General features: G+C 44.2%; 1 protein-coding gene across 1 annotated transcript; it reads right to left on the bottom strand.

The window, feature by feature from the left end:
- Positions 1-203: 203 nt before the first annotated feature.
- msrb2 (methionine sulfoxide reductase B2) lies at positions 204-26,909 on the bottom strand. Its single transcript, XM_033015588.1, has 5 exons — positions 26,727-26,909; positions 22,186-22,292; positions 10,526-10,602; positions 1,703-1,850; positions 204-1,117 (listed from the first exon to the last, which is right to left on the bottom strand). The coding sequence occupies exons 1-5, from the start codon at positions 26,836-26,838 to the stop codon at positions 1,010-1,012; spliced, it is 552 nt and encodes a 183-aa protein (XP_032871479.1). The 5' UTR covers positions 26,839-26,909; the 3' UTR covers positions 204-1,009.
- Between the last annotated feature and the right edge of the window lie 1,006 nt (positions 26,910-27,915).

Below are 27,915 nucleotides of genomic sequence, written 5' to 3'. Positions count from 1 at the left end.
GTTACAGAGCTGATGCTGGAACGAGGCTAGGAACTGGAAAGCTGTTTCAATTGATATGAATGTATATTTTCTCTGATGCTATGATGTTTAATCTATTAAAGCAGATTTTATCAATACATATTCTGCCTAGTTCCAACTTTAATTTCCAGATAAATCGTTTTTTCTATTAAAGTCCATATGTGGTAAAATAAAGACAAAGTTCATTTACTGGAATCACCATTTTAATATATTACATGATATACCTGAATTAATGAAATAAATATGTACGGTCAATCAAAACTGCTTTTTAAATTATATGTAATTATTCACATTATAAATCATACAATAATCCTTTCACGTATAGCTGCAGATTGGGGAACCTCTGGTTTTCTTTAGAACCAGAAGATCATAGGCTTTTAAATGAATTTGAAGAAATGAAATCTAACTATAGTTTGGCCATTTTGAATACTGCAAAGAAATGTGATTGTCTCATCAATTATCAACACACTAATTAAAGCTGGGGTGTAGACGTGTAGACATTAGGTAGTTGAGGCTAGTAAACATGAGAGAAAATACAAAAGAAAATATATGAAATGCAAAAATTCTAGACATACATAATTTAAATAGCTCTACAGAGTTGGTTTATGGATTATGGGTTTCAACAAAGGACTCAAAACATTAACCTATCTTTTTTTATCTGTGTATATCTATCGTATTTTAAAATCTGTGAACTTTAAATAATTATTTGCAGACAATAAAGTCATTAATATTAATTTAACATTAGTTGATTTCTTAGATTAAAAAAATGAAAGGATCTTGCTTGAACTTTATGGAGCATTTGGGAAATATCTGGGCACAAACACTGGATATTTTACTCTCTGTTAAAAACACAATTAATATTTGTGTGAATGTAACACACAGATGATTTACAATAAAAACACCAGTGGTATTGATTATATATTACTGGGAACTCCGTCTAGGTTAAGTGAAGTATTATGTAACAAAATGCAACACCTTATTGTTTTTAAAATCACTGTATTGATTTAGGTTTGAAAGTTAAAGCCACACTGTTGATGCAAAATCGATGTCCTGTGGGTTCGGGTCCATCATCAAATACGTGGCCCAAGTGTGCATCACACTACATAATAAAAATAAAACAGAGAGTTCATTGTGCGCGTCACACCATATAAAGAATACTTGAAATGCATTCTTAAAATCAACATATTAATTTTTTTGTCAGATGCTTACCCAGTTTTAACGGTTAATCTCATGGAGAGGATTTATCAGCAAACGTCATGCACAGTTACTGTGCGGTGACATTAGCTAACACAGCAAACAATCAGAATCACTTTTAAATATAGCTACGTATGTTCAATATGCAGTTTTAGGACTTAGAAGTGCAGAATTTAACTAAAGTCCAAGAATATAGTGAAGGTCTCAATATTATCTTCAAAAGATAAAATTACGTCCTTGACCATTCGATACTTTTACTGAATTAACACAGACAGCATTTTAGACACAAAAGTTAAACTACGGAATGTGTCACTTGTTCACAATTTCCTTCACTGCATTAACCCACAGTGCTCAACCACTATTTTCATTGGGTGGAAATAATTGCTTCTGTTGATTTATATAGACAGACAATTCCCTGTTTTAACTACTGGTATGTTAAGGAAAGTTATCAAGGGACAGGCAAAATTCAATTCAGATCATTTCTGTCTACCTTTTTGCAAATAAGTTCAGTTCCCGTCGATCCCATGGAGTTGTCTGGACGACGCAGTGCATTCGTGTTGGATTCATCATTGTTCACCGCGCCGTGGATTTGCCAGAAAGACGGCCAACCGCTGCCAGAATCGTACTTCGTTTCAGAGCTATTGTTAACCATTTAAAGTGCAATAACATAATTAGCACCCAGTAACAATAACACACTTAATTTTTGCAAATTTCATCCAAATAGATAAAAGTTGCGGAAAAATGAATATTGCATCTGCATGAAATTAATCCAAATGATATATAATTTTTGCTTCAGCATGGTCGTGTAACTCAAAATCAAAAGAACTGCAGATACTAAAAATACCGGAAAAACAAATCCTTAGCTGCAATTCCACTCTCCTTTTAATGTCAAATATTTATTGTTAACATATTTATGCACTCCTAATCGACATTAATCACATGCTTCCTTCAGAACAGTTATCTGTTAGCTGGTTGCATAAATAAGTATCAGCCACTTTTGACATGGGTCTTACAGTTAGGCCTTCTGGCTACTAACTTACCATTTGTTGTGTTCTGGGAGTTTTACCGACAATCAACAGAATCATATTCAGTAAAAAGATGGAAAGTGCTCTGCAAAGTTCAAAGTGATGCTAGTCAAGAAGTTTTAAGTCAAATGTTTTCTTCTGGTATGAAATAATAAGATTAAACGAGCTTGCCAGTTTGATCTTTATTTTATGAGGAGTTACGTCGAGGGATTAGGTGAAGACCCCACCAGCACGCATGCGCGACATTCTTCAAAGCAGCGGTGTGGAATCACAGTAATAGTAATGAAATAAACATAGTAAGATAAGAAGAACTAGGATACCAGTTGACCTTTATAAGAGGGTGGGCGTGGAGGGCACGTAATCCCTCGACGTAACTCCTCATAAAATAAAGATCAAACTTCAAACTGGTAAGTTCTCGTTTAATTTTACTATTTTACTTCGGAGTCACGTGAGTGACTACGTGAAGATTTTAAAGATCTGTGATTTCATGCCGTGGAACAAATCCATGCTTCACTCACTGCCGAAGTCATCCAAGGGAGGAAGTATGTTATCGTAATTAAACATGAATCAATTTTTTTAAAACAATAACGATTTATTTTTTAACAAAGAAAATAACGCTCCTTCGGGCTAAATTATATTGCAGAACTTTAAATTATTTCTGCAAACACTGCAGGTCTGGCGATCGGCTTGTTATAAAATATTTGGAAAGTCTTTTCCGTAGACCATCCTGCTGTCGCCAGGATATGGTCCATTGGTACCTCCATATTTCTGGCCGCCGATGTTGCTGCTGCCCTGGTGGAGTGAGATTTAAAAATGTCAGTATCCACCCCAGCAGCCCCCAGAACCTGTCTGAGCCATCTTGAGATGGTCTGTACTGACACCCGTCCATGAGGCTGTTTGAAGCTAACCCATAATGCCATTTCGCTTCCTCTTAAGGCTTTTGTTGTCCTAAGATAAAGCAGTAGGTGTGTCATGACACACAAACGGGGGTCAGGTGGGTATGCCCGGAATTCCAAACTCAGTCCCGAAGTTCCCGGTCTGCTCTGTTTGACCAACTCCAAGATCCGGAAGGTTATCTTGTCAGTTGATTTCATATTGTCCAATCTTAATTTGTATAGGGACTGGACCCTTTGAGCTGAGACCAAAGCCATCAGCATGACTGTTTTGGTGCGAGTTGTTCCAGGGACAGGGACATTGCTGGTGACCAACCCATTAGCAATGTCAGTACAACACTGACGTCCCAGATCTGGGTGTACCTTGGTCTGGGGGGATTGGTGTTGTAGATACCCCTCATTAGTTTGGCAACTAGAGGGTGGGATCCCATGGACTGCTGTCCCGGTGCCTGCCATAAATATGCTGACAGAGCACTCCTAGCACTGTTAATAGTGCTGTAACTCAGTCCTTCATCAAAGTGAAGGCTGGATAGGAACTCCAGGACGTTGGTAATTGTAGCTGATTTGTATGCTACTCCAGTCCTTGAGCAGTACGCTTCCCACTTCCAAATGCTGGAGAGTTACCGCTTCTTAGTCAATTCTCGGTAGGCCGCCGTGATCATGTTCATGGTCCTGTCCGATAATCCCAGATCCAACAAAGGTCTTTTCAAATTCTGCAAGCCAACAGATTTATCCTGTCATGGCATGGATGACTTTCGCCCGTAACAGGATGGACCAAAAGATCTGGTCTTTTGGAAATGATCATGAGTGGTTCAGAGACCATGTCGAGGACCACAGGGAACCATGGCTGTGTAGGCCAATCAGGTACTACCAAAATACCTGAAGCTGAGTCCATTTTTATTTTGCGTAGGACCTGACTGATGAGGCAGAAGGGGGGAAAAGGCATAGAAAAACAAATTTCCCCAATTCAGCGAAAAAGCGTCCATCACTGCTGCCTCAGGGTCTGGTTCCCAAGCGACATATGTTGGTAACTGGTGATTCAGTCTGGATGCAAAGAGATCGATTACAGGTGTACCATACCGCATTGTAATATCAGCAAATACTTTGTGGTTCAACATCCATTCGGTGTTGTCATTAAATTTTCGTGACCTGGTGTCTGCCACTGTATTGAGCTTACCTGGTAGGTAAGTTGCTGATAGCCAAATATGTCTGTCGACACACCATTGCCAGATTGTGTTGACCAGATCGTCACACAATATCGATTTTATTCCACCCATATGATTAATATGCCACCACCGTGGTATTATCAATTTGTAGGCGGACATGCAAATGGTGCATAGCTGAACAGTAAGCTTTAGCCCATAAAACACACCATAAAACATCTGTAGTAGTGATGATTCTTGTATGTTCCATCTACCTCCAGTACTAGATATAGTGTTAGTTGCTCCCCAGCCCTGAGCACTGGCATCCGTTTGTAATGTAATGATGGGTTATTGATAACGATGGGGCTGGAACTATGCCAAATGTTTTCTTTCCACCATTGTAACTCCGAAATTGCTTTGGCTGGTAATTGCATAGGTCGATCAAAATGACCTGCATGTTGTTTTAGCGCTTGCATCTTTCCCCTTTGTAAATTTTGGTCATGCAAAGGTCCAAATTGAGTCGCTGGAAATGCTGCCACTAATTTCCCAATCACTTTTGCCACCTGTCGAATAGATGGTTGATTAGTAACAATCAATTTGTTGCAGGCTTCCACCAAATCTGCTGCTTTGTCCTTTGGCAATGTTACAGACATGTGGACAGAGTTAATTGTGAATCCCAGATAGTCCATAGTTGTGGATGGTGTCAACTTAGATTTATCTGGATGTATGATAAACCCCAGTGTTTCAAACAGATGTTTGGTAGCTAAAACCGCTGATTTAGCTCATTCCAGGGTTTCCCCACAATCAAAATATCATCAAGATATGCCATAACAATATGTTTTTGTTTCCTTAGTATTGCCAAGGCTGGTTTCAATATCTTGGTAAATAGTATTGGGGCTGATGTTAACCCATTAGGCAACGCTTTATACTGCCATAGTTGCCCCATCCAGTTAAATTTTAGGTATCGACGATGATCCTTATGAATGGGTACTGAGTAGTATGCATCTTTTAAATCGATGCATGCCATGAAGTATCCTTCGGAAACGAATTGTTTGGCAGTAACAAATGTTTCCATTTTGAAATGTATATACTTAACAAAAGTATTCAGTCTAGTTAAGTCAATGATGATGCGACATCCACCATCTTTCTTGGTTTTTGTAAAAATGTTCGATACAAATTCCAGAGAGTCATGCTCCGTTCTCTCTATAACTCCTTTAACATGTAACCTCACCAGTTCTGCATGTCCTTCGAATTTTTCCCGTTGTGAGAGTACAAACTCCCTGTCAGGTACATGTTGAACTGGTGGCATACTTTTTTGGATGAAATCAATTTTGTATCCCTGAATACTTTGTAGTATATATTTATCAAATGTAATAGTCCTCCATGCTTCCCAAAACAAGTGTAACCTTCCTCCTGTTAGTACAGGACCTACACCTTTTATGTTCTGGAAGGAACCAGACCCACCTACCTCCATGGTTACCGGTGGTATGTTCATTTCTTCGGCCTCTGTTTTTTCACTGGTCGATGCGCCGAAGTGTGGGGTTGGCGCATTTTCCATGAGGGCCGCTCTGGGCCTTGGCCTAAAAAAGACCTTTGTGGTAGATGTGCGGCCCTCATGCTTTCACCAGCACCCTGGTGTTGATGCCTGCTGGTGGTTGCATAGGGGTGCTGCCACCTGGGGTGTGTGGTTTTGCTCGATCCTGCAGCTGCCCTCATAAGCCCAATGGCTTTAGACTCTTCGTCCAGTTCTTTTACTTGCTTGGACAAGTATTTTCCAAACAGCAGTATCTGTGGCTGTGCAGTTGCAGTTTTGCACAACCCAGCGAATTTGGGGTTGAGGGCGTTCTTCCGCAGGCAGTTTATTTCATACTGTGTATTACACAGTAGGGCCAGTGTGTCCTGCTGGTTTTCTGTCATTTCGACACCATCAACGGAACGAGCGTAGGACGTTATGGCTGAAGTCAGAAGTTTTAATACTTTCTGAAGCTTCACCTCCTGGGCCCTTATGCCCAGCCCAATGTACCCCCCGATTTGGCTGTTGATGGCGGGTACATTTAGTGAGATGCAGTTCTCCGGAGGTATATATGTGTCCATTGTTTCATTGACTACCTGTTCCTGCAGTGGGTGGAAGGACAGGTAGTCTATACTGGCCGCCAGTTTGGCCTGCAATGGTTGTCCCGCTTGCGGTGGTACCGCAAACTTGTTGACCACTCCCAGCAGCTCTTCCTGGTCCTGCACCCCCAGCACACTGCTGGTATCTTCAGCCATGAACCCCTCTTCCAGGCCAGCCCAGCCCTTGCCCCCAACGCTCCCCTCTGTCGAGGGAGATGCGATGGACAGCGCCGAATACGGTGCTGTTGTGGGTGTGCGAGCACTCCCATGGCGAGCTTGCTCCATCTCCCGGAGCAAGTCTCGCTGGAGCATCTGCTCCATCAACCGCTCCATGCGGGATAGACGGTCACCTTTGCTGTTCTCGGGCAGCGCGTCCTCCTGGCCGGACTCGTCCAAGTCTATCGGCCGGGCCAACTTCTGCTTCGCCTTGCCTCCAACCCGCTGCGTTGGTTCGAGCTGAGCAGTGTTTGAGTCGGTGACCGTCGGTCGCCCCCCACTGCCGGAACCTTCCTGGTCCACCACAGTCGTACGGGACGCGACCTTCTCTATTTTCCTTCCCTTGTCCATGTTTGCTGAAATACAGAACACAGCAAGGGTTCGAAATAAACGACCTCAGAATAAGATTAACTTACCTGCAGGTCGCGTTTTAAACTTTGCCGCGGGAGAGCTCTTCCCCCGCCCGTCGCAGTTGCGCTGCGTGAGACGCTATGTCGCGCATGCGTGCTGGCGGGGTCTTCACGTAGTCACTCACGTGACTCCGAAGTAAAATGGCAGTATAGATGTTTATAAGGGAACAATGGGATACATTTCCCCTTCAGTGGATCAAATACATCATAATACGAACTTGCTTTTATGGACTGCTAATCATATAACAAAGAATCCCACATATTTCTAGAAACATAACAAGATCATAACCAGAGAACAGAGACCTAAACTTGGCCAATGGGGGGAGGGCAAAGGTGGCGCGGATGATGTTTCCAATGAAGGTATAGAGGACATCTGGTAGAGAGATTCAGGCAGCAAAAGCCATAGTTAGATAATTAGGTTGTACATTTATTAATGTGCTATTTTGAGTAGTGGTCACTAATACTTGATAGTTCCTAAAATAGCTCAGAGAGGAATGGACTTTAAGATTCATTTGTGAATTTTGCCAGTCTTCAATAAATGTAAAGGAACACATTTCTCAAAATCCTCATCACCGTGAGGCACACCACTAGTCACAGGCCTCCAGTCCAAGAAGCAACCTTCCACCTTCTGCATCCTTCCATAAAGCCAATTTTCTATCCATTCAGCTATTTTCCTTGGATCCCTTGCGATCTAACCTTCCAGAGCAGCCTACCATGCGGAACCTTGTCGAATGCTTTGCTGAAGTTAAAGGAGATGTTCAGAGCAGTCACCTGCCTTCTCCCTAAAACCCCTGACATCCGTACTACTCAAGAATCAATCTATCTCTGCCTTAGAAATGTCCATAGACTTGGCCTCCACAGCCTTCTTTGGCAAAGAATTCCACATATTCATCAGCCTCTGACTAAAGAAATTCCTCATCTCCTTCCTAAAGAAATGTCCTTTAATTCTGAGGCTATGACCTCTGGTCCTAGACTCTCCCACTTGTGGAAACATCCTCTCCACATCCGCTCTATCCAAGTCTTTCACTATTCAGTGCGTTTCAATGAGGTTCCCCTTCATTCTTACTCCAGCGAGTAAAGGCCCAGTGCTGTCAAACACTCATCATATGTTATCAAACACTCATCATGTTATATTAGTTTAAATATACAACTTAAAACTCAAATGAAGTTAAATGAAGCAAGCCACTGAAAGGAAATTAGATAAAATGGGCTCACAGTTTTAAAATGTATTTATGTGTAAATACGAATCTCTTTAGAGCCAAATGCTGATTCTGAAAATGGGGAGGAGCTGTAGAAAACATGGGTTGCCAAATCACTGTAAAAAGGTTATTAATTATTTTTATTAGTTCTGCAAGTTGGCAAACCTTAATCATGAATTTCTGTTAATTTTGGACCATGAGCCTGAAGATTTGGATATGGCTCTTCCCATAATTATTGCTTCATTAAATTCTAACACCAAGCTATGTTAATATTCACAGACTGAAATACATTCAGGCCAGCTGGTTTATTTTTCCTTATTTTATTGTCACGTACCGAGTTAGTGTGAAAAGCTTATCCAGTCGGGACACTGGAATTTTAACATTAGTCCAGCAGCAACACTGATTTTAACATTATCGGAGACCCATGAGAGACTAATACACACATAAATTCCTTACAAGGGCAACAACCAGACCTACTGTTGACTAATATTTTGCCTCTATTTAAGAAAGTCTGCAAGAAAAGCCAGGGAACTACAGACAGAGGTCTTACATCAGTGGTGGGTAACTTATTGGAGGGGATCTTCAGAGATAGGATCTACATGCATTTGGAAAGGCATGGACGGATTAGGGATAGTCAGTGCGGCTTTTATGCCTGGGAAATCACATTTTACCAATTTGATACCAATTCTTTTTGAAAAATTGACCAACAAGATTGGCGAGGGCAGTAAGGTAGGCATTATCTGCATGGACTTTAGCAAGGCCTTTGACCAGATACCACATGGTTGGCTGGTAAGGAAGGTTAGATCACATGGGATGAAGGGCAAGCTAGCCAAATGGCTACAAATTGGCCTTAAGGCAGAAGCAGAGGGTAATGGAGTTCTCTGCCACAGAAGGCAGTGGAGGCCAATTCACTGGATGTTTTCAAGAGAGAGTTAGATATAGCACATAAGGCTAATGGAATCAAGGGATATGGGGAGAAAGCAGGAACGGGGTACTGATTTTTGATGATCAGCCATGATCATATTGAATGGCAGTGCTGACTCGAAGGGCCGAATGGCCTACTCCTGCACCCATTTTCTATGTTTCTGTTTCTATGGTGGTAGAGGGACGTTTTTCAGACTGGAGGCTGGGTTCACCACTGGGCTTGATGCTGGCCCTACTGCTATTCCTTATTTACATTAATGATTTGGATGTGGATGTATAGTTGGTGGCATGGTAGTAAGTTTGCAGGTGATGCTAAAATTCATGGCATGATGAACATTGAAGAAAGTTATTTGTGATTATAATAAGATCTCAATCAACTGGGCAATGGGCCACGGAATGGAAGATGGTGTTTAATTCTGATGAATGCAAGGTATCCCATTTTGGTTGGACAAACCAGGGCAGGATTTACACAGTAAATGGCAGAGCTCGTGGAGTGTCGTAAAAAGGAGAGGCCAAGGGTGCAGAGACAATGTTACATGAAGGTGGCTATATACCGTAGATGGACAGGGCAGTGAAAAAGGTGTTTAGGACACTTGCCTTCATTGGTCAGGGTATGACCGATGGGACATTATGTTTCAGCTGTACAAGACATAGAAACATAGACATAGAAAATAGGTGCAGGAGGAGGCCATTCGACCCAGCACCGCCATTCATTGTGATCATGGCTAATCGCCCCCTATCAATAACCCGTGCCTGCCTTCTCCCCATATCCCTTGACTCCACTAGCCCCTAGACCTCTATCTAACTCACAGAGCTCTATCTAACTCACCGGACAAGACGGTGGTAAAGCCACATTTCGAATACCATGTACAGTTTTGTTCATCTTGCTATAGAAAGGATGTGATTAAACTGAAAAGTGCACAACATATATTTATGAGAACATTATCACATGTGGAGAGTTTCAGTTACATGGTTGGGTAGGATGTGTTTTCCCCCCTGGAGTATAGGATGCTGAGGGATAACCTCATAAAACCACGAGGGCCATAGATAAAGTGTATAGTCACAGTTTCTGCCCCAAGGCAGGGGAGTCGAAAAATAGAAGGCATATGTTTAAGGTGAGAGAAGAAAAGTTTAAAAAGGGACAATTTTTGAGAGGCTGGTGTGTATATGGAACGAGTTGCCAGAGGCAATGCTAGAGGCATTGAAAATACACTATGATTCTATGACTCTAGAGTATAGCTGTTTCCCATTAACTAGTTTTCATAGACTCATTTGAGTAAAAATACGTTCTTGTATCCAAACCAACTGGTCAGGTCAGCCTGAAAGGTGTGAGATGCTGCCAGTAAGTACATCAGTGTGGGTATGAGAATTGACTTTGCTCCAGTGTCTAACCTGAACAACACTGCTTCGCAGCACACACAGTGGTACGTGCCTTGCTCTGTATTAGTCAGATGGATTCCACTGAAAGGCTGCAAGATAAAAATGACATTTACTAATGTTAATAGGTAAAACTTACATACACAAAAAAATTAACTCACAGGTTGAAGTTAAATTAGTCCTTTAGAGTAACAAAGTGTCAGGTTTGTATACTGTTTTAATGGTTGCAAACCTCATTCAAATATATGTTGCAGCTAACTATTCAATTGATATGAAGTGTACATTCTCTCGCCATTAAAACATACACCGCCTGACCAATTCCAGGGGACACAGCAGCAGGCCAGCAAAACTAAGGCTGGGACATGGCAGTGATGGGGATAAAAAATAACTGCAAATGCATAATTTCCTACTGTGATAGATCTGGTTTATCTAAGCCCTGACATTTTGTACAGCTATAACATGGCATCCCTACTCCTATACTCAATACCCTGATAGGTGAAGGCAATATCTACCCCAGGTTATTGAGAGAGAGACAAGAGAGGAAATTACAGGGATCTTAACAAAGATCTTTGTATCCTCTCTAGCCATTGGCGAGGTTCCAGAGGATGGAGGGTAGCCAATATTGTTCCTTTTTTTTTTTAAGAAGGGAAGTAAAGATAATCCAGGAAATTATAGGCAGTGAGTCGCTTGTCAGTGGTAGGTAAGGGAATGGGACAGTCAAGGATGGGCGGCATGGCCTTGTCCATAACAGATCATGTCTTACAAGCTTGATTGAGATTTCGAGGAGGTGAAAAATGTCATTGGTGAGGATAGGGCGATAAATATTGTCTGTGTGGTTTTTAGAAAGGCATTTGTACAAGTCCATCACGGCAGGCGAATGTAGAACACATGGTGTGTATGGTAAGTTTGGATTCTGAACTGGTTGCTGACAGAAGACAGAGGTTGGTGGTGGAAAGATATTATTCTGGCTGGATATCTGTGACTACTGGTTTTCCGCAGGGGTATGTGCTTGGATCTCTGTTATATGTTATATATATAAATGACATGGATGTAAATGTATATGGGTAGGTTCATACATTTGTAGATGACACCAAAATTGGTGGATTTACAGACATTGGGGAAGACTATAAAATGGATTTAGATCAGTTACAGATTTGGGCAAAGAAATGGTGGATGGAATTTTATCAGTGTAAGTGCACTTTGGGAGGTCGAATGTACATAGAAACATAGAAACTAGGTGCAGGAGGAAGCCATTCGGCCCTTCGAGCCAGCACCGCCATTCATTGTGATAATCGCTGATCGTCCCCTATCAATAACCCGTGCCTGCCTTCTCTCCATATCCCTTGACTCCACTAGCCCCTAGAGCTCTATCTAATTCTCTCTTAAATACATCCAGTGACTTGGCCTCCACTGCCCTCTGTGGCAGGGAATTCCACAAATTCACAACTCTCGGGGTGAAAATAAAATGTTCTCACCTCAGTCTTAAATGACCTCCCCTTTATTCTAAGACTGTGGCCCCTGGTTCTGGACTCGCCCAACATTGGGAACATTTTTCCTGCATCTAGCTTGTCCAGTCCTTTTATAATTTTATATGTTTCTATAAGAACCCCCCTCATCCTTTTAAACTCCAGTGAATACAAGCCTAGTCTTTAGTAAGCGGAAAGTATACAATTAATGGTAGGACCCTTGACAACATTGCTGTATAGAGGGATTTTGGAGTCCATAGCTTCCTGAAAGTGGCAACTCAAATAGATGGAGGGGTAAAGAAGGCACATGGTATGCTTGCATTCATCAGTTGCGTTATTTATAGTCAAAATGTCATGCTGCAGCTTTCTAAAACTTTGGTTAGGCCATATTTGGAGTACTGTGTGCACTTCTCGTCAGAATGATGAGGAGGCTTAAGAGTATCTTGGACAAAACTTGGATTGTTTTCTCTGAAGCCTCAATGGTTAAGGGGAGACCTCATAGAAGCATAAATGTATGTCAATGAGTTATACGTCCTATATAAAGGACAGGCAGGTGGGCAGAGCAGGTGGGGTAGCTCTGCTGGTGAGGGATGAAATTCAGTCCCTTGCAAGGGGTGACGTAGGGACTGACGATGTAGTGTCACTTTGGATAGAATTGAGGATTTGTAAAGGTAAGAAGACACCAATGGGAGTTATCTACAGGCCCCCAAACAGTAGCCCGGATATAGGGTGCAAGTTTAATAGAGCAAAACCTTGCAAGGTATTTTGCAGGAGTTAAATTTGGCATGTAACAAAGGTAATGCCACTGTGGTTATGGGAGATTTCAAAATGCAGGTAGACTGGGAAAATCAGATTGGTTCTGGACCCCAAGAAAGGGAGTTTGTAGAGTGCATCCGAGATGAATCCCTAGAGCAGCTTGTATTGGAGCCTAGCAGAGTAGATCATTCTGGATTTAGTGTTGTCTAATGAACCAGATTTAATAAAGGGAACTCAATGTAAAGGAACTGCTAAAAGGTAGTGACCATAATATAATAAGTTTTAATCTGCAATTTCAGAGGGAGAAGGTTAAATCAGAAGTGTCAGTGTTGCAGTTGAACAAAGGGGACTATGAAGGCATGAGAGAGGAGCTGGCCAAAGGATCCGAGCAGGAATGACGGTGGAACAGCAATGGCATGAATCTCTGGGCATAATCCAAAAGATGCAGGATCATTTCATTCCAAAGAGGAAGAAAGATTCTAAGGGAAATAAGTGGCAACCTTGGCTGACAAGGGAAGTTAGCAGTGCTGCCAACTCTCACGCATTGAGCGTGAGAATCACGCATTCCACACAATTCTCAGGCTGATCACAGAATTTCTCATGCTTCCAGATCGCCTCCACACTCTGAGTGACTCACCAATGAGAATAGTTTTCTGTCGGCGGGTTTCCCGTAAAGAACGAGCAATTTGATTGGCTTAAGTCCAGCATCTGCAGTTCCTTCTTAAACTCTATAAATGAGAGTATACCAAAAGTGGAGTTTATAACACCAGTTTGTGTTAAAAACCAGGACTGACCCTCTCATTAATCGACTTTTGTTTTTAATTCAACAGTTTGGTACCCAGTCAACTTAACGTCAGTCTGAAGAAGGGTCTTAACTTACTCCTTCTCTCCAGAGATGCTGCCTGTTCCGCTGGGCAGAGATCCTTGGGGGGGGGGGAGCGGGGGGAGCGGAGGTCTGTCTCCCCCATGTTTTGAGAGGTAGGGGACAATCCCCCCCACTTTTGTGAAATGTTGCAGCAAAACCAAAGCCTCCGAAGTCGAGTCGAGTCGCAGTCGCAGTCGCAACGCCACCACAGCCTCCGAAGTCGGCCGTCTCGGTGATGGTAAGTCCACAGGCTCTGCGACTGGAGCCCTCAAATCCGATTCCAGTTGGAGGCCGCCAGCTCCTAGATTCTAGCAGCAATTCCGGGACTGGCTGCAATTCCCAGGTCGGCTCACCTGCCTGGGGACTGGCTGTAGCGACCAGGTCGCGAAAAACGAATTGAAAATTTGTTTGTGGGTCAGATGATTTTGGGTTACGTCTGGATGCAGCCCATGGGCCGTAGGTTGCCGACCCCTGTCCTACATGTTAGGCCTCATCGTTGCACTTTGGTGAATTTAGAAGTTCCGCGGCTTCACTGACAGTGACTTTGCACGGTAGGTATTTTGTTTATGATTTCTTTGTTTATTTATCTGTGAAGTGAGCGTGTCTTAACTTTATTTTCAGGAATTTAGTTTTAAATGGGCAGTAACAAAATAAAGAAGTATCAAGTTAGACTCCCAACCTCTTAGTTAAACGTCGTAGCTTGTCGTATCTTTTTGTGGGTGGACGTGTTGACTTCGGTTGTCACCTGTGTGGTCGTAGGTTGTCGTAAGTTGTCGTAGGTTTGGTCGTAGGTGGACATTCCAATTTACAAGGAATTGTGTCACCGGTCGACGTAGCTTGTCGTAGCTTGACATCGACTAGGTGGTAGCGTGTCGTAGACATTGTCGTAGGGTGGGTCCAGATTTCTCACTCTCTCAACTCTCAACCAATGTTGGCAGGTCTGAGTAAGGGACGGTGTAAAACTAAGAGAAAAGGTGTATAACATAGCAAAGAGTAGCGGGAAGCCAGAGGATTGGGAAACTTTCAAAGGACATCAGAAGGTAACAAAAAGGGCAATATGGGGTGAAAAGATGTAGTACGAAGGTAAGCTCGGCAAGAATATCAAGAAGGATAGTAAAAGCTTCTTTAGGTAAGTTAAGAGAAAAAGATTAGTAAAGACAAATGTGGGTCCCTTGAAGGCAGAAACAGGTGAAATATTTATGGGGAACAAGGAAATGGCAGAGGAGTTGAACAGGTACTTTGGTTCTGCCTTCACTAAGGAAGACAAACCAGTCCCCCAGATGGATTAGTGGACAGAGGATCTAGGGAGATACTAAAATAAATTTGTATTAGGTGAAAAATAGTATTCGGTAGACTGATGGGACTGAAGGCTGATAAATCCCCAGGGCCTGTTTGTCTGCATCCCAGGGTACTCAAGGAGGTGGCTCCAGAAATCGTGGATGTATTGGTGATCATTTTCCAATGTTCTATAGATTCAGGATCATTTCCTGTGGAATGGAGGGTAGCTAGTGTTATCCCAGGAGCAAGAGAGAAAACGGGGAATTATATGCCAGTTAGCCTGGAGCGCTAGCATGGGTGTTGTGGGTCAAGTCAAGTCAAGCACAGTGAGTGCAGGGCCAACAATCAATTTCAATCCATTTGAAGTCAGGTCAATCCATTTCAAGCTAAGTCAAGCCAAGTCAAGTCGAACAATTTCAAGTCAAATCAATCCAAGTCAGACAATTCAATCCATTTCAAGTCAAGTCAATCCATTTCAAGTCATCAAATCAAGTCAATCCATTTCAAGGGGAGGCCAAACAACTCATTGCATTGTCATTTCATTTCCATTTCCATTTTGCATTGCAGTTTCAAGCACAGGGCAGGCCAAACAACTCATTGCATTGTCATTTCATTTCCATTTTGCATTGCAGTTTCAAGCACAGGGCAGGCCAAACAACTCATTGCATTTTCATTAAGGGCTAACAAATCATTTATTGCAAGTACATTGCAGACTCACAGTTCAGTTGATTCACAGCTTAGAATCACAGTTGTGGCCTCTCCCTCACGATCCTGACTCGCGTCTAGTTATCCGGGGTTTTATAGTCCTGCCCCCCCCCCCCCCTCCCGCCCGGAAGGGGTATTACCTTTGTCATTGTGAATGACAGACGAGAGGACCAATCAGCTGATCTGAAGATTTTTTAAACATTCAGAACTTTTTTATTTTTCATTGATCGGAAAAATCCTTGGGGCTGCTACAACGGAGGAGGACTGTGAGTTAGATGGCCAAAAATCATAGCGATATAGGGTAGCGTCTTTTCTAAAATCAATATACAGCGCAGACAGGAAGTGGTCAAGATGAGACTTTTAGTTATATAGATGTGTTACAATATATATTAATGATTTAGATGATGGAATTAAAAGTAACACTCGCACATTTGCAGATGGGTGGGTGGCAGTGTGAACTGCGAAGAGGATGCTAGGAAGTTGCAAGGTGACTTGGACAGGTTGTGAGTGGGCAAATGCATGGCAGATGCAGTATAATGTAGATAATTGTGAGGTTATCCACTTTGGCGGCAAGAACAAGGAGGCAGATTATTATCTCAATGGTGTCAGATTAGGAAAAAGGGAAGTGCATCGAGACATGGGTGTCCTTGTACACCAGTCACTGAAAGTAAACATGCAGGTACAGCAGTCAGTGAAGAAAGCCTTCATAACGAGAGGATTTGAGTATAGGAGTAAAGAGGTCCTTCTGCAGTTGTACATGTCCCTGGTGAGACCACATCTGGAGTATTGTGTGCAGTTTTGGTCTCCTAATTTGAGAATGGGCATCCTTGCTATTGTGGGAGTGCAACATAGGTTCACGAGGTTAATCCCCAGGATGGCGGGACTGTCATATGAGGAAAGATTGGAAAAACTGGGCTTGTATTAACTGGAATTTAGGACGAGGGGGGATCTTATAGAAACATAAAATTATAAAAAGACTGGACAAGCTAGACGCAGGAAAAAAATTCCCAATGTTGGGGGAGTCCAGAACCAGGGGCCACAGTCTAAGAATAAAGGGGAGGCTATTTAAAACTGAGATGAGAAAAAACGTTTTCACCAGAGAGTTGTGAATTTGTGGAACTCTCTGCCACAGAAGGCAGTGGAGGACAATTCACTGTACGAATTTAAAAGAGAGTTAGATAGAGCTCTTGGGGCTAGCGGAATCAAGGGGTATGGGGAGAAGGCAGGCACGGGTTACTGATTGTGGATGATCAGCCATAATCACAATGAATGGCTCGAAGGGCTAAATGGCCTCCTCCTGCACCTATTTTCTATGTAGTCTATCTATGTATGATGGCAGAAGAATTTGAAGACGGGTCAAAGCAGAACTGACTACAGTCTGAAGAAGGGTCCCAACCCAAAACGTAACCTATCCGTGTTCTCCAGAGATGCTGCTTGACCTGCTGAGTTACTCCAGCACTATGTGTCTTTTTTTTTGGCAAAGCAGCACCAGCAGTTCCTTGTGTCTATATGGTATTGCAGCCATCTAATTAAAAGAGACTAACCGTAACATTCAGAACACAGCATTTTATGACGTTTGACCATTGCGATCAGTTCCAGGGTAATGACAGAGTGAAGACTGAAAACTAGTCTGAGGAGAAAGAAGGTGAAACTGCGCACGTGAAGAACTAATAAACAGCATTGAATAAATGTCCACCCAGTCCTGGTGCAGTAGGTTGACGACTGATTGTTGGGCAAGTAACTGGGATGACTCCATTCTTCAAAAAATAAAGGCCATGGGTTTTTTTGCATGCACCCAAGCCATCAGAAGGTCTTGAAAGCAAAAGCACAGAACATCAGCAGGTATGGAGAGGAATAGCTTGAAGAAAGACAGGATAGGCTGTGTTTGTGCTTATCAGAAGAATGGACGTTGAGGAGAGATACAACTCCTCAACCTGACATCTTGCAACCTGTAAATTACAAGAAGCCTGATAGGATGAATATAAAGGATCTACAACACACTATGATATTCCACATTTCGCAAACAAGTGGGATTGAGGCAGAAACAAAAGTGCAAGGCCAACAAAAGGACAATCAACAAAAACTGTGAAAATTCCAAATTCCACATTTTTCATACACGAAGATAGTTTTAGTATTCTTACCACTTTAAAGGCAATTTGAACTTACTCCAAAATTACTCCAAGGAAATTTGGATAAATAAATCTTTAGCTGCTTAACCTGCTGTGTTACTCCAGCAGATTATGTTTAGCTCATTGCTTCAGCAGCACATTTAATATTCATCTCCTGAGATATACACACTAAAATTGAGGCTGACACTCCGAGAGTGCTGCTCAGCTGGAAGTGTAACTTTTCGACGAGACATTAAGCAGAAATCCCGCCAACTCTCTCAGCACTAAGAGGTGCTCCCTCAGTGTCCTCATTAATATTCACCACTGAATGAAAAACAATAACACTTAATCATCTGCTTAGTATTCGATTGATTTCTGCAGGATATTGCCCTCTGCAAACTGCCTGCTATAGTTCCTGCATTAAAACATTGATTACATTTCAAAAGTACTTAACTTTTGAAGGGTAATCAGGAGCCCACACAGTGCTTCTGGACTCCTGCAAGGCATGCATTTGGCGTATGTCTAACATTTCTAACTTTAAAATATTTTTGGTTCTTAACTGAAATGTTATGTGAGAATCCAGCTGTTTATTTGACATTATATATGTCACAGTAACATAATCAATAACACGTGTTTGACTATGGAACGAGTAAATCTAATAATTTATCTCAAATTTTACAACCCTTGCAGACTATTTCTAACATTGGAATCACATCAGGATGTTATTCTGTTGCTGTATCCAATATTATTTCCATTTTTTAAATATCTTGCTTAGCGATCTGGATGCATTACCAGGAATGAGAGTGCTAAAGTAATCAGCATTGTTCCCCAGCCCCGCACGGCCCGATTTTACCTTCTCCCCAAAATCCACAAACCTGACTGTCCTGGTAGACCCATTGTCTCTGCCTGTTCGTGCTCTACTGAACTTATTTCCACATACCTTGACTCCATCCTATCCCCCTTGGTTAAATCCCTCCTGACCTATGTTCAAGACACCTCAGACACTCTCCGTCGTCTCCGGGCATTCCATTCTCTAGGCCCCCATCCCCTCATCTTCACCATGGATGTCCTGTCACTCTACACCTCCATCCCCCACCAGGAGGGTCTCAAAGCCCTCCAGTTCTTCCTCGACCGGAGAACCGACCTATCCCCATCTACTGATACTCTACTCCGCCTAGCGGAGCTGGTCCTTACCCTCAATAACTTATCGTTTGGCTCCTCCCATTTCCTCCAAATACAAGGCGTAGCTATGGGCACACGCATGGGCCCCAGCTACGCCTGCCTCTTTGTAAGGTACTTTGAACAATCCTTGTTCGAGACGTACCAGGGCCCTATCCCCGACCTCTACCTCCGCTACATTGACGACTGCATTGGTGCTACCTCTTGCACCCACACACAACTCACTGACTTCATCAACTTCACCACCAACTTCCATCCGGCACTCAAATACACCTGGACCATTTCCGACATTTCCCTACCATTTCTTGACCTCACTATCTCCATCGCAGGTGATAGACTACTGACCGACATCTACTATAAACCCACTGACTCCCGTGGCTATCTAGACTACACTTCTTCCCACCCTGCTTCCTGTAAGGACTCCATCCCCTACTCCCAATTCCTCCGTCTACGCTGCATCTGCTCCCAGGATGAGGCATTCCACACCAGGGCATCAGAGATGTCCTCATTCTTCAGGGAACGGGGCTTCCCCTCCCCTACTGATGAGGCTCTCACCAGGGTCTCTTCAATACCCCGCAACACTGCTCTCTCTCCCCATCCCCCCCACTCGGAACAAGGGCAGAGTCCCCCTAGTCCTCACCTTTCACTCCACCAGCCATCACATACAACAAATAGTCCTCCGTCATTTTCACCACCTCCAACGTGACCCCACCACTCGCCACATCTTCCCATCTCCCCTCCTGTCTGCTTCCCGCAAAGACCGCTCCCTCCGTAACTCCCTGGTCAATTCTTCCCGCACCACCCGAACCACCCCCTCCCCAGGCACTTTCCCTTGCAACCGCAGGAGATGCTACACTTGTCGCTTTACCTCCCTCCTCAACTCCATTCAAGGGCCCAAGCAGTCGTTCCAGGTTTACCTGCACCTCCTCCAACCTCATCCATTGCATCCGCTGCTCTAGGTGTCAGCTGATCTACATCGGTGAGACCAAGCGTAGACTTGGCGATCGCTTTGCCCAACACCTCAGCTCGGTCCGCATTAACCAACCTGATCTCCCGGTGGCTCAGCACTTCACCTCCCCCTCCCATTCCGAATCCGACCTTTCTGTCCTGGGCCTCCTCCATGGCCAGAGTGAGGACCACCGGAACCTGGAGGAGCAGCACCTCATATACCGCTTGGGCAGTCTGCACCCTGGCGGCTTGAGCATTGACTTCTCAAATTTCCGGTAGCCCTTGCTGTCTCCTCCACTTCCCAGCTCACTCTCAGCCCTCTGGCTCCTCCTCTTCCTTTCTTCTTCCTCTCCCCCCCCCCCCCCCACCCCCACCCCCACCCTACATCAGTCTGAAGAAGGGTTTTGGCCCGAAACGTTGCCTATTTCCTTCGCTCTATAGATGCTGCCGCACCCGCTGAGTTTCTCCAGCATTTTTGTCTACCTTCGATTTTCCAGCATCTGCAGTTCCTTCTTGAACAATACTGTATATAGAGATGTGTTACTGGCAACACAGCTGTACTGGGAACCTATGTGAATCCTACAGGTATTACTTACTTGCTGTTCGGTGTGTAGAGGCTGCCTGTGAAGGTGGGTGTTGGGCAGACTGGAGGAAGATGTGTCACTATTCAGGTGTCGAACTCAGCACGCCGTGGAATAGTCGAGGCCAGAGTCCCCCGCGGGTTGGGAGGGAAGGAACAAAGGAGAACCTGGTGTGGGGGGGACCACCGTGAGGGGGGGAGCGGTAGAACACTGGACAATGGGGACCTGGCGTGGGGGGCCCGTCGTGAAGAACAATGGACTATGAAGACCCAGCGTGGGGAGACCGTCAGGGAGGGGGGAAGGGGGAAGAACAAAGGGAGAACCTGCGCAGGGCAGGGTGTGGGGCAGATTTCTAACTTTGTAAGCACGCTCTGCAAGGTATGCAAGCAAAGAATTTCACTGTGACTTGTCACATGTGACAATAAGACAATAAAGTATTCAACTCAATTCAATTCAATTCACTGGTCTCCTGGCTTGCAAGATGGATGTGCAGGGAACTGGGATGACTGGATTTACATGTTGACAGACAGCTTGGATCCCACAAACTCTCATGTCACCCCCTGGTTAGTTGTGTTAGAAGCAGCTTCCCCTTTCCATGGCCCCAGTGTGGAGAATCCCCTAAAGGAACCAGCTCAAAGACAATGAGTGCACACAGGTGGCCCTCCACACCTAACTACAGGAGATTTGACTGGATAGACTCGGCTTGTACTCGCTAGAATTTAGAAGATTGAGAGGGGATCTTATAGAAACTTACAAAATTCTTAAAGGGTTGGACAGGCTAGATGCAGGAAGATTGTTCCCGATGTTGGGGAAGTCCAGGACAAGGGGTCACAGTTTAAGGATAAGGGGGAAATCCTTTAGGACCGAGAATAGAAAAACATTTTTCACACAGAGATTGGTGAATCTCTGGAACTCTCTGCCACAGAAGGTAGTTGAGGCCAGTTCATTGGCTACATTTAAAAGGAAGTTAGATGTGGCCCTTGTGGCTAAAGGGATCAGGGGGTATGGAGAGAAGGCAGGTACAGGATACCGAGTTGGATGATCAGCCATGGTCATATTGAATGGCAGTGCAGGCTCGAAGGGCTGAATGGCCTACTCCTGCACCTATTTTCCATGTTTCTATGCTTCTATGTTGACAGACAGCTTGGATCCCACAAACTCTCCTGTCACCCCCTGGTTAGTTGTGTTAGAAGTTGCTTCCCCTTTCCATGGCCCCAGTGTGCAGAATACCCTACAGGAACCAGCTCAAAGGCAATGAGTTCACACAGGTGGCCCCATCCACACCAAACTACAGGAGGTTTCTTGCTGGGGCAGTACCAGTGTAGATCAGGGATTCACACCAGATGCTGGCAATGCAGCGCAAAATCTTAACACGTCTTTTCAAAGTATGAGGACATGCACTCTTTGAATATTCAAACCAGGGAGCTAAGAGCATTGTAACAAATCAACACATCAGGATAGAGGCACCAGAGATGTAGATGCTGGAGTGCTGAATTTAAAAAAAACTGCTAGAGAAACTCAGCAGGTCAGGCAGCATCGTGGAGGGAAATGGGCAGATGGGGCTTTGGGTTGGGGCCTTTCTTCACACTCTGCAGGATGGAGCTGAGGAGGAGGGGGGAGGGGGTTGACTGACAATTTGTGATTGGATCAATACAGCTACCACATAAATATCTCTCAACTTGCTCCTGAGAGGAAGTCTTTAATGATTAATATTGCATTAAAAAAAACAATTAGAAGTCAAGAGTTGAAGTAAGCTAAAGCTTCAGATGCAGCTTTGAAACACACTCACCAGTTCTGTTCCCTTTTCTCGGGTGACGAAGTATTGCTCCGGAGTGAGCTTCTTTTGCCAATCGACATTGACTGTTGTTTCATCGTATCGGGTAAGTGACCTCAAGCCTAGGTGAAAATAAACACAGAAAAAATGCTGTGATCCGTTTTTAAGGCATTTGATTAAAAGAATAGCTGAAACAATCCTCCTGCCTAGATTACTGCAACTCTCTTTACACTGGCATCAGCCAATCCTCCCTGTCCCGCCTGCAACTGGTCCAAAACGCCGCAGCGAGACTCCTGACGGGCACCCGAAAAAGGGACCACATCACCCCGATCCTGGCCTCTCTCCACTGGCTCCCTGTGCGGTTCTGTATCCATTTCAAGACCCTCCTCTATGTCTACAAAGCCCTCAATGGGCTTGCCCCCTCCTACATAAAAAGTCTTCTAACCCACCACTCCACCTCCAGGTCCCTCAGATCGGCCGACTTGGGGTTGCTGAATATCCCGCGGTCTAGGCATAAGTTTAGGGGCGACCGCGCCTTTGCGGTTGCAGCTCCTAGACTGTGGAACAACATCCCCCTTCCCATCAGAACTGCCCCCTCCATCGACTCCTTTAAGTCAAGACTAAAAACTTATCTATACTCCCAAGCCTTTCCTGACGTCCACTCAGCGAGGGCTATATGTATAAATGTATGTAGTTTGTTTGTTTATACTATTCTTATAACAAATGTAAAGCACTTTGGCCAACGAGAGCTGTTTTTTAAATGTGCTATATAAATAAATGTGACTTGACTTGACCTGAATGGTATGGTTTAACCTCGAATATTCAAGTTCCAAATCCATCTCTTGTGCTGTTATGAGCAGCAAGTGGCAATACGGACTAGATAACATACAACTTGACCACACTGGTAACCAGAAATAAAATCGTTTCATATCTTAATGATTACACATCTTTATTTATTGCCAGATTCTTCAACGCTGTCAAAAGCTATACGCGCTCCAAACACGGAGACAACAAGAGCGCTGAAATGATCAAGGTCAGGGGACGTTAGTTAACGCTGAAGATAGACACAAAATGCTGGAGTAACTCAGCGGGTCAGACAGCATCTGTGGAGAAAAGGAATGGGTAACGTTTCGGGTCGAGACCCTTCGTCAGACTGAGGGTCCCCTGAGTCCCCTGTCCCTTTCCCCTGAATCACAGTCAGAAGAACTAGGGTCTCGACCCGAAACGTCACCTATTCCTTTTCTCCAGAGATGCTGTGTGACACGCTGAGTTACTCGAGCTTGTTGTGTCTATCTTCGGTTTACACCAACATCTGCAGTTCCTTCCTACAGCTAACTTTGTGGAATTCTCCGCCACAGAAGATAGTGGAGGCCAATTCACTGGATGTTTTCAAGAGAGAGTTAGATTGAATGGCAGTGCTGGCTCGAAGGGGCGAATGGCCTACTCCTGCAACTGTTTTTTTAATATGTTTCTAGTTAACGCTCACTGAAAAGGCATCAGAGACACACCCGGCCACAACCGTCACACTGGCCTTCATCTCTGGCGGATAACCAACTTATCCAGCCCATCCTTGCTGTCACTCCTGCCTGATAAGAAACTGAAAAGGTCATATTTCACATGAAAATATAACGGCTTCAGAGTGGAAAAGCTGACAGCTAATTCACGCAAGGCAAATCGTTTGATCTCAATTAAGTGAGCGGGAGAACTGGCCAGCTTCAAAGAGTGCTCAGGGATCTATCACAGAGCAGTTAACGTGTTTTTTTATTGCCTATAGGGTGATTTCACGAAAGGTCACTGGAGCGTAAATCCCCACTCACGTGACCGAAAATTTTAACTGGGGGACAAGCGTCACTTCCGGTACATGTTAGTGGATGGGAAAACACGCACTTTCACACCCGTTAAAAACATCGAAAACGGCCCGTTTTTGAGCTGCAATTAAGTGAGCCAGTCGGGGTGACCGTGAGGAACAGCTACCTAAATTTACAGTTAAAAAAAAAGATGGAAACTAAGGTAAATACAAGAGGGAGCTGAAGGTGTAAAAAAGGCGGAAGTTGATTGCCGACATTTTTTCGTGGAGATTTAAAGATCCAAAATATCGGGAATTATCGCGTTTGCTCGCTGCATTTCATCGAAAGTGGCATTATTGACTTTTTATCTTTATTCATTTGTTAGATGAAAAGTATTAAAAGTTAGAAACCCGTCAGTAAAATTGCAAAATCGCCCATGGTTCTCGGGTGGGTTTATCATGCAAAATGAAAACGCTTCTGAAGCTCCATTTACCATTTAAATAATCGTAAGATTGCATCTCAGTAAAATTGATTTCCAAACGCATTGAGAGTTTACGATTATTTAAATGGTAAATGGAGCTTCAGAAGCGTTTTCATTTTGCATGTTAAAACCCACCCGAGAACCATGGGCGATTTTGCAATTTTACTGACGGGTTTCTAACTTTTAATACTTTTCATCTAACAAATGAATAAAGATAACAAAGTCAATAATGCCACTTTTGATGAAATGCAGCGAGCAAACGCGATAATTCCCGATATTTTGGATCTTTAAATCTCCACGAAAAATGTCGGCAATCAACTTCCGCCGTTTTTACACCTTCAGCTCCCTCTTGTATTTACCTTAGTTTCTATCTTTTTTTTTAACTGTAAATTTAGGTAGCTGTTCCTCACGGTCACGCCGACTGGCTCACTTAATTGCAGCTCAAAAACGGGCCGTTTTCGATGTTTTTAACGGGTGTGAAAGTGCGTGTTTTCCCATCCACTAACATGTACCGGAAGTGACGCTTGTCCCCCAGTTAAAATTTTCGGTCACGTGAGTGGGGATTTACGCTCCAGTGACCTTTCGTGAAATCACCCTATAGCGTAGCAAGATGTCACAAGGTGCTGAATAGACACGGCCTGTGTGGTGTTTGACAGCATCTCCGAAGTGCTAGTCTAGCCCATTTCTAATTGGGGACTATGGACACAGGGAACTGCAGGTGCTGGATTACAGGGGGAGGGGGGGACGACGACAACGTGCTGGAGTAACTCAGCAGGCCAGGCAGCATCTTTGGAGAACATGGATCGGTGACGTTTGTCGAACATGGGTCGGACCCGTAATCAAATTAATAAAGTAAAGTAAAGTAAAGTAGCCTTTATTGTCATTCAGACCTTGCGGTCTGAACGAAATTTCGTTGCCTTGCAGTCCTACATATAGTAAAAAATGGCAAAAACACACACAAAAAACACAAATTAACATCCACCACAGTGAGTTGAATACTCCTCACTGTGATGGAAGGCAAAAGTCTTAAGCAGTAGGGGTAAGCTGGAACAAAACGTGGCAGGTGATGTGAGTATAACCACACGCAAACTGGACGAACAGCACCTCATATCCCACTTGGGCAGTTTACAAGCCAACGGTATAAACAATATATCCTCCAATTTTCGATAATCCCTATGACTCTAAGACCCTCTCCACTCTTTTTCCACTCTCTTCCCTGTACCCCACCCGGGTGCGTGCCAATTTCTCCCTCCAATCTCTTCAACCTATATCCCTTCCTCTAGCTTCACATTTCACACACCCCCTCCCCCTACTAATCCTACACATTTTTGTCTCACTTTTTGTCTCAAGCCTTTGTCCACCTTTCTGCCAAGGGTCTCGACCCGAAACGTCACCCATCCCTTCTCTCCAGCGATGCTGCCTGTCCTGCTGAGTTACTCCAGCTTTTTGTGTCTATCTTCACATCACTTGCCAGGCTTTGTCCCGCCCCCACCTCTTTTCCAGCTTTCCTTGCCCAACTACAATCAGTACAATCCTGCCTCGAAATGTCACCTATCCATGTTCTCCAGAGATGTTGCCTGACCCGCCGAGTTACTCCAGCACATTGTCTAATTTAGTGCCGTCATTTCCACCACGTTCAACGCCAACCCCATAACTCCATGCCTACAATTAAAACACATGACGGCTACAAGTGCCTCGTCCCTTTGTCGTTACCATATTTCTGACCGTAGTAACGGTTTCTACGCAACAACATAAAGATCGGGTTGAATGGGAAGTGAAACAACCTGTGCCCTGACTTTCCATCAAGGTCATTATTTCCACTCCAAACATCAAACCTTTTTTGTTTTGCAGATTTTTTTCGATCTGCGTTAAAAACTCAGCATTTCAAGCTGAACAAGGGGTGTTTATTCGAATTTAAGCAGATTGGCTGCCCTTTCGTAAAAAATAAATGGCAAATCCTCGTGCGCCGTAGTGCCAGGACATCCCAGTGCCACTTAGGGCTGCAGAACAAGCATAGGATAAGGTTACAGCCAGTGCCTGAGATCATGCATTGCACCGACCTTCGGTTTCTGCATTGAAATCTAAACTTTAAAACTAGGAATATCGCAATGCGAGGGAACGTCGCTGGAGGCTCACACTCGAGATCACGGTCATCATAACACGCTTCTTTTACCCGTTGAAGCGACTCCTCCGGATCCTTGCACACTGGGCAAGGTGGAAATTTCCACTCTGATCAGTAGCGCAGCTCACACAGACTGACTGAGGGTCCCAGCCCCTGCTCCACTTACCCACCCGTGCGTGGACACCTCGTGGCCTCGGGAAACTCTTCGGTGCCACGATGGCCTTGGGAAAGTTTTCCCTGAGGAAGACTCTGGAGAAGCGAGCGACAAGGCGAGCCATGTTCCACGTTATTGATCGATGCAGCGGCGCAGCCGCAACAAAACAAACCTCCCAGCGTTTCCCATCGGCTGCCTGACGTCGGCGGCTGATTAGCATGTTTTTACCATAAGTGGCAGGGTGTCAAGAAAGCAAAAACAGGAAAATAATCCACGGCATTAAAACCACAGTGCTGCTTTTTAAAGTTGAGTGTGACTCGATTACAGATTTGTGGCGTTAGTAGACCATCTACGGAGTCTAAGTAATAATAATAATAATAATGGATGGGATTTATATAGCGCCTTTCTAATACTCAAGGCGCTTTACATGGCATTATTCATTCACTCCTCAGTCACACTCGGTGGTGGTAAGCTACTTCTGTAGCCACAGCTGCCCTGGGGCAGACTGACGGAAGCGTGGCTGCCAATCTGCGCCTACGGCCCCTCCGACCACCACCAATCACTCACACACATTCACACACAGGCAAAGGCAGGTGAAGTGTCCTGCCCAAGGACACAACGACAGTATGCACTCCAAGCGGGATTCGAACCGGCTACCTTCCGGTTGCCAGCCGAACACTTAGCCCATTGTGCCATCTGTCGTCCCGACAAGTAGAAGAAGCTACTCTAGGAAGGGGACGTTTCGGGTTGACTGAGACCCTTCTTCAAACTGATCCCGAATAGAAACGTCGCCCATTCCTTCCACAGCCTGAAGAAGGGTCCTGACCCGAAAATTCCTCTATCAATGTTCTCCTGAGATGCAGCCCGACCCGCTGTGTTACTCCAACACAAACCGGCATCTGCAGTTCCTTGTTTCTACCTTCCACAGATGTTGCCTGGCCAGCCGAGTTACTCCCACTCTCTGTGTGTATCCGGCATCTGCAGTTCCTTGTATCTGCGTTAAACCCTTTTTCTGTCTTCACTTCTATAAGAAATACAGCGTTCACATTTGATCAAAGTTTAGCGTTATTAAATGATAATTGGATTCACTAGAAACCGCAGATGCTGGACTCATGAGCAAAACACAAAGTACTGCAGGAACTCAGCGGGTGAGGAGGGAAATTAACTGTAGCAATGTTACAAAATTTTGAGATTTTAAAAA

The sequence above is a fragment of the Amblyraja radiata genome, chromosome 2 (assembly GCF_010909765.2).
Source record: "Amblyraja radiata isolate CabotCenter1 chromosome 2, sAmbRad1.1.pri, whole genome shotgun sequence".
Lineage (NCBI taxonomy): Eukaryota > Metazoa > Chordata > Chondrichthyes > Rajiformes > Rajidae > Amblyraja > Amblyraja radiata.
The sequence above is the reverse complement of the archived record's forward strand: the minus strand, read 5'-3'. Positions and strand labels throughout refer to the sequence as shown.

What these genes read in the sequence shown, in the direction of transcription:
- msrb2 (XM_033015588.1), bottom strand. Translation starts at nt 26,838, where the DNA reads ATGGCTCGCCTTGTCGCTCGCTTCTCCAGAGTCTTCCTCAGGGAAAAC. An exon ending in AGGTGTCCACGCACGGGTGG is followed by an intron (nt 22,293 to 26,726) that starts GTAAGTGGAGCA and finishes ATTTTCACCTAG; the next exon opens with GCTTGAGGTCACTTACCCGA. An exon ending in GAGAAAAGGGAACAGAACTG is followed by an intron (nt 10,603 to 22,185) that starts GTGAGTGTGTTT and finishes TTTATCTTGCAG; the next exon opens with CCTTTCAGTGGAATCCATCT.